This window comes from Penaeus chinensis, chromosome 16 (assembly GCF_019202785.1).
Source record: "Penaeus chinensis breed Huanghai No. 1 chromosome 16, ASM1920278v2, whole genome shotgun sequence".
Taxonomy (NCBI): Eukaryota; Metazoa; Arthropoda; class Malacostraca; order Decapoda; family Penaeidae; genus Penaeus; species Penaeus chinensis.
Window position 1 is genome coordinate 34550397 of NC_061834.1, and position 6119 is coordinate 34556515.

General features: G+C 35.3%; 1 protein-coding gene across 1 annotated transcript; it reads right to left on the reverse strand.

Annotated features, from left to right (window-relative positions):
* Window positions 1–1786: 1786 nt before the first annotated feature.
* LOC125033411 (sodium channel modifier 1-like) lies at window positions 1787–5642 on the reverse strand. Its single transcript, XM_047624891.1, has 7 exons — window positions 5513–5642; window positions 4396–4728; window positions 3661–3731; window positions 3307–3395; window positions 2646–2790; window positions 2435–2529; window positions 1787–2280 (listed from the first exon to the last, which is right to left on the reverse strand). The coding sequence occupies exons 2-7, from the start codon at window positions 4444–4446 to the stop codon at window positions 1895–1897; spliced, it is 837 nt and encodes a 278-aa protein (XP_047480847.1). The 5' UTR covers window positions 4447–4728; window positions 5513–5642; the 3' UTR covers window positions 1787–1894.
* Between the last annotated feature and the right edge of the window lie 477 nt (window positions 5643–6119).

Below are 6119 nucleotides of genomic sequence, written 5' to 3' on the forward strand. Positions count from 1 at the left end.
TAAAAGAAAAAAAAAAAAAAAAAAAAATTAGACAATAATGATAATATTAATTGTTAAATAACAATAACATAGTAATAATTTATGGTTGCAAAGCAAAATATATGTGCTAGACATCAAAGGTCATATAGCACTATAGAAAGGTCAATAGTGAAAAGGGTAAAGAGGAGGTTAGTTGATTAAATGTGCTACATCACAAGTCGTATAGCAGTTCAGGAAGATAGGAATTATTAGATCAAAGTTGTCAAAGGAAGATGTGTGGGATTTTACAAGGATGTCAGTAGGGTTGGGTAGGGATTAGCAAAGGAGAGAGGGATTTAAGGGCAATTAGATCACCATTTCTGGGAGAATGTTTGGAGGGAGAGAACCCAGGGAAGGTGGTTGCTGTGACAAAGGGTCACATCCATGGGGAAGTGGGAAGGATAATGGAGAAGGAGGAGGGGAGATGCAGCTAAAGCATGGGGGAATGGAATGTGTTGGGAGGGAGTGGGAGGAAGGGGTGGAGGGGGAACATGAGTAGGAGGATAGCAGATGTCAGCAGTTAATTTAAGTGTCAAGGGAATGGATGTAGAAAGATTGGAGGATGGATGAGGTGTAGGCAGTGTTTAGCACGGTGGTCTAGACCGCAACAATTCTGACATTGACGGAGGGGGAGGTTGATATCGTTGGACAGGAAGGGACTCTCCGCTAATGTAAACTTGAAAGGGAGGTCATGACTACAGAAAGTAATTTTAGCAATATTGATGGGGGACCTACAACGGTCTCTAGGGGAGGATGGTGTAGCACTGTATTGATACTTCATCATAGTCCATGAGGCAGGTGAGTAAGTCTTGTCCACAATCTGACCAATCCTTGTTGTAGACAGGGCAGTTTGCTGGGGAGATGGAGACCGTTCCAGTGCAAGTATTGAAGGACATATAAGGTTGGGCAGGAATGGGTTTGCCAGTGAAGTTAGTTAGGGTTGATATAGCTATAGCTTGGGATTCAGATGTAACTGTGAAAACATGGTAATGATCAGGGAGGATGCAAAAGGAAACTTTGCCTACTTGTTTTTGGAGGCATTGCTGGAAGAGGAGAGTGTTGTCAGAGTAAGGGGCTGTGGGGGGGGATTATGTGCCCATGGCTCCCCCAGGTCATTCATGACTGTCAGAAAGTCTACTTTTAATCCTTTAATCCTTAGGAAGTGGACAGTTGAAGGGGTTTGAGAAAAGGAAATGAAAAGGGGAAGGGTAAAAGACCATGCAAAATTAATTGAGGCGAGGGCTGAGGTCCAATGCAAGCATTGGGTTCCAGTCTCCACCTTCTAAGCCCCCCTCCATGGCAACAACGGGCATGAGATTGGGGGGCTGTGATAGTTATGAGATACTTATGACGATAATAGTGCTCCCAATACTATACTGGTCTTCAATAAGGTCAGTGATGAATACAACAATGATATTTATAAGAAAAAGTATTCATTATCACTTAAAAAATTAACATAAATCTTACACCAGTTCTTCTAATGAAATGAATTGTAACATGAATGAATTGATAAGGGTTATAACTGCAGTATGTTTTAGTGCATTTCTGCTCCCTAACCACAAAATGTTAACAAAGCCTGGATAAAGGTAACAAAGTATATGATATTAAGGAATGTCAGACTATGCAGCAGAAAATAAGTACTTTTTTATGGAGAGAAGTCAGTAGGATATACATACAAACACTTATTCACTAATCACTTCATTTATGTCTAGTATGCTATTTAAAAGGTCATAGGTATTCTAAATTGTTGGCTAAATAAACAATAAAATCTTGGTAAATTACTTATATTTTCACATTTGTATAAAATATACAATCTGATGAACTGGTCATCCAAAAATGAGACACCTATTTTGGATGAATATGCATTATCCTTCTTTCATTTCACTTTAACTTCATATTCCTCTGGAGGTTCATCATCACTGTCAAACTCTGCATCATCATCTCTGACCCAATTCCCCATTAAATCCTTCTTCCACCCTGAGGCTCTCAAATTCTGGTAATATTTGGTTCTCTCGTCAATTTCCTTTGGCACGGGCATTTCTGAAGAACTCTCTGGGCCGTCCCTTTGCGTATTTGTTGGAGTCTTTAGTTTTGGTACACATGGGGAGTCGTTATTAAGGGGTGTAACAGTTAACTTTCTCTTAGCTTCCACAACATCAGTGAAATCTCTCTTTCTTCGTGACTGACGAATGTATTTGTTGACTTGTGTTTTGGGATTTGCCGGTTCTAGTGGATTATCCATCTGTTGTGTACTTACTATTTCTAAAAGGGAAGTGTGATTAGGTTTTATTAAATGGTATATATATATTTTTTCTCAACTAGGAATAAGAGTGATTATATATATATACACATACCATAAGTAAAATATGTCTCACAACAAATGTTACATTTAATTATAAAAGAAGAAAAACTTTACCTTGTCTGTCAAATTCAAGAACTTCTTTCCGACTGTATGGTTTGTATTTTGACCTACTTCTACTATCATATGTTGAAGATGTCTTTAACAGGCCTCTGAAATGAAGAACTTAACAATCTTATCACTGTTTTTTTGCATTCCTATAATAAATAAAACAAATATAACATATAAATCAAATCACAAAAATTTGATGCAAAAGTCGAAACCTCACCTAGCTGTTGCTTGGCCCAGAACTCTATCAGGCTGTAACTTGGCTCCACTGTCGCCTGTTGTTCCATTTTTCAAATATGTTTCCTGTTTGCGTTTCAAAATAAGCCTCTCTATCTCTTCCTTCTTCTCCATGAACTTGGCAAGATCTGTGAAAGGAATTGGAGAAAGAACTTTCAAAACACTGTGAGAGCATAATGACTTGTACTTTATCTTCTTAAGATATGCATTAAAATATGATCATAGTATCTTCACGGCTCAGTGATACTATCCTAACAATGAAAAATCAATGCAATTTAATGAAAGAATAAAAGTGGATTTCATTTTACATAAATATTCAATTTCAGAATAATTGATTTTTTTTTTTTTTACTTATCCTGAAAGGCTCTCTAAAAATGAATTATAGAATAAATTTTACAGTTAACTGAATTTTGAACTGATATACCCTGACATTTGGTTTGGTCAACTGTCTCTTTGATTTCCCATTTTATTCATTAAGGATGACATGCAGGTAAATATATCAATGGATTTTGTTATTTTAAATGGTCCTACAGCTTATATCCAGACTATTTGATTTTATAAACAAACTTGGACAAAAAGTAATATCTTAAATAAAAATATCAGCAGTGAGGGGGAAAAATCCTTTTTTTCCTAATAAAACTTACAAAATCGATGTTTCTTTCCAACACGATGCTGAGATAACACTGCTAGAGTATCAGCTATTGGTCTGTCATTGCACACTAAGCATGTATATCTGAAAAAAAAAAAAAAAAAAAGTCAAAACAAACATAAGATGAAGTTAAAAGATCTATGACATTCAATGCTGATATAATTATGAATTTACATAGAATGATTCTTTAATAAGAATATATTTACTCTATAGAAAATAGTCTAGAAACCAACAAACTTTCACTTCTGAAGAACCTTGGGAATAGATTTAAAATGAAAAAATCTTTATTGACAAGTATTTACTTTACATAAAGTATTCTAATCAGTGAACTGTAAAGTAATGAACTGACCTTCCATTGCTTAAGAGTTTTGCTTCATCTTCCGGGATATGCTCTGCCAAAAGTTCTGTCACACGTCGATCCTAAATTGTAAAAGAATGTATATTTACTGAAGATGTTCATTCATTACCTCATATCATAATTATGATTTTGAATGAAACTTAGAAGTAGAGATTTTGGGCAGCAGTACTTGAATTATTATTAGTAGTAATACTGGTAATAAGAAAATAGAACAAACAGTTGGGATAATAATATTTAGCACTTATAACTAGCAGATATAACTTATAGTAGTAACTAGCAGTACAATATTGGTGAAGTGCTCTTGGTTTAGTATTAAATGGTGCTGTAGGAATGCCTATAAAGAGGTGGTGGTTATATAAAAAGTATGCTACTACTGCTATTAATACATTATCTAACATGATTATTGATGATAATAATAATAACAATAAATAATAATAATAATAGTAATAATAATAATAATAATAATAATAATAATAATAATAATAATAATAATAATAATAACAACAACAATAACAATGATAATGATAATAATATATATATTTTTTTTGCTAAAAGCAGTCCTAGTAAGAACAACATTGTTGAGTATTGTGAAAAATTACCAAAGGTTGATTTACAAGCTCTATTTTTCCAGAAGCTTACGGTTTTGACATTGTCCCAGCTGTCTATCAAACATTCACCTAACATAAACAAATCTATTAGTTTTATTTGCTCAACACCTTCACATACATTTAGTTGATTTAGCAGTGATGCAGGGCTGGTATCTGGCTTAAAAGACATTTTTTGTATGACTTCAGCCTCCTGTTTCCCTCTCTTCTTATAAAAGATCTTGAAATTTAACCTCCGAATGTTTTTTTCCGTGAACTTTAGCTGACAGTAATCATCATCATCTTTCTTCTTTTACAGGGTTTTAGACTTTTGTATGGTCTATAGCCCCTGGATCCTTTTTCTTCTTTCTTTCTCTCTTTTTTCTTATATTATCTCTTGTTTGTTTTGCTTTTTTCAGGAAGATTATGGTGTGTTTTCAAATGTAGTACTTCATTGTTGGTGAGAGGTCAGCACCTGTGAATAGTAACTCTATATTAGGGTTATTTTGATTCTTTTCACAGCTTCCATCAACTCTGTTTTGTAGGAATTAAAATCTTGTACACTGTAGTATTATATGGTTCTATGCTAATGATTAAAATCAAAATACATGTGCTAAACATCTAAGGTCTACAGGAAGGTATAGTATTAGAAAGGGTAGAAGGGGGGAGAGGCTGAGTTAATATGGCACTAGAAAAATTACCAAAGGCTGCCCTACAAGCTCTGTCTCCAGAAGAATGAGGTTTTGAGAATGTGTGGCTGTCTATCAAACATTCACCTCACATGAACAGATCTTTTAGCTCTTCTTGCTCAATACCTTCAGGCAATCTAGAAGTGATGCCAGGCTGATATCTGACTTGAAAGATATTTTTCATATGACTTTAGCCTCCTATTTCCCTCTCTTTTTATAAAAGATGAGGAGAGGATGAGTGAAAGGGCTAAGGTAGGATTAAGCAAGGGGATATAACATCAAGTGAAGGATATGTATGTGTCTGAGGAAGGAGAACAGGTTGTCAAAGCAGAAAGTATGGGATTCCTGGAAAGATGTCTGACAGGTAAGGAGGTTGGTGAAGGGAAGACAGGTGAGGGAAAGCAGAGGTACAGGCTGCAGTGACGCAAAGACACGACAACAGAATGTGTGGAGCTGAAAATAGGACCATTACATAGGGGGCATAGAGGCAGATCAGAACATGACATCAGATAGGAGTGTGTTTAGTATCTGTCCCGATGAAATGGAGTATTACGTTGTCTTGTGGGTTACCTTGTGTTTCTAATGTGTAGATTTGGGGTTCCATGCTTTGCCTGTCGGTTTCTTGTTCCGTGCTTGTTTGGACTGCGGGTGATCTTCGCTGTCGCTGTCTCTTCTGATGTTCGTCATTCATTTATTACATGGTATAGGTAAAGTTCTGACTAGCCGTCTTTAAACCGGAAAAAAATATATGCATGTGATAGAGCAAATAAATCTAAGAAACTTATCTTCTATGAACTTCCGTCGCAAATCAGAAATAACGAAGTTATTGGACACGCAAGTGTCACAGAGCCCCAAATGAAAAACTATCTCAATATTTTAAAAATCGCCATCCGATATCCTTTCCTACTTTTTGTAAACAAAACAATGATACCGTTTTATTTTGGTTCATTTATTGTAATACTTTCATTTCGTAACTACAAAAATTCCCCATAAACTTACATGAAGGTGATTTTCTTTCTACATTAAAATGTCTGACAATACACGAGTAATACCATCATAAAATCGAGTATTTACAGTAATTATGACATTTCTTACTCTGCGCAAATCGATGTGTATGGTCCATATTACGGGCAAGAGGGAACTGAAGAATTGCGCGCGATTTTCAAAATCAACAATG

Excerpts from the sequence above, each read along its gene's own strand:
- LOC125033411 (XM_047624891.1), bottom strand. The coding sequence starts at position 4,446 with ATGTCTTTTAAGCCAGATACCAGCCCTGCATCACTGCTAAATCAACTA. Across the intron at positions 3,732-4,395 it reads CACTGCTAAATCAACTAAAT|GATCGACGTGTGACAGAACT; the intron begins GTATGTGAAGGT and ends TTTACAATTTAG. Across the intron at positions 2,530-2,645 it reads CTGGGCCAAGCAACAGCTAG|AGGCCTGTTAAAGACATCTT; the intron begins GTGAGGTTTCGA and ends TCTTCATTTCAG.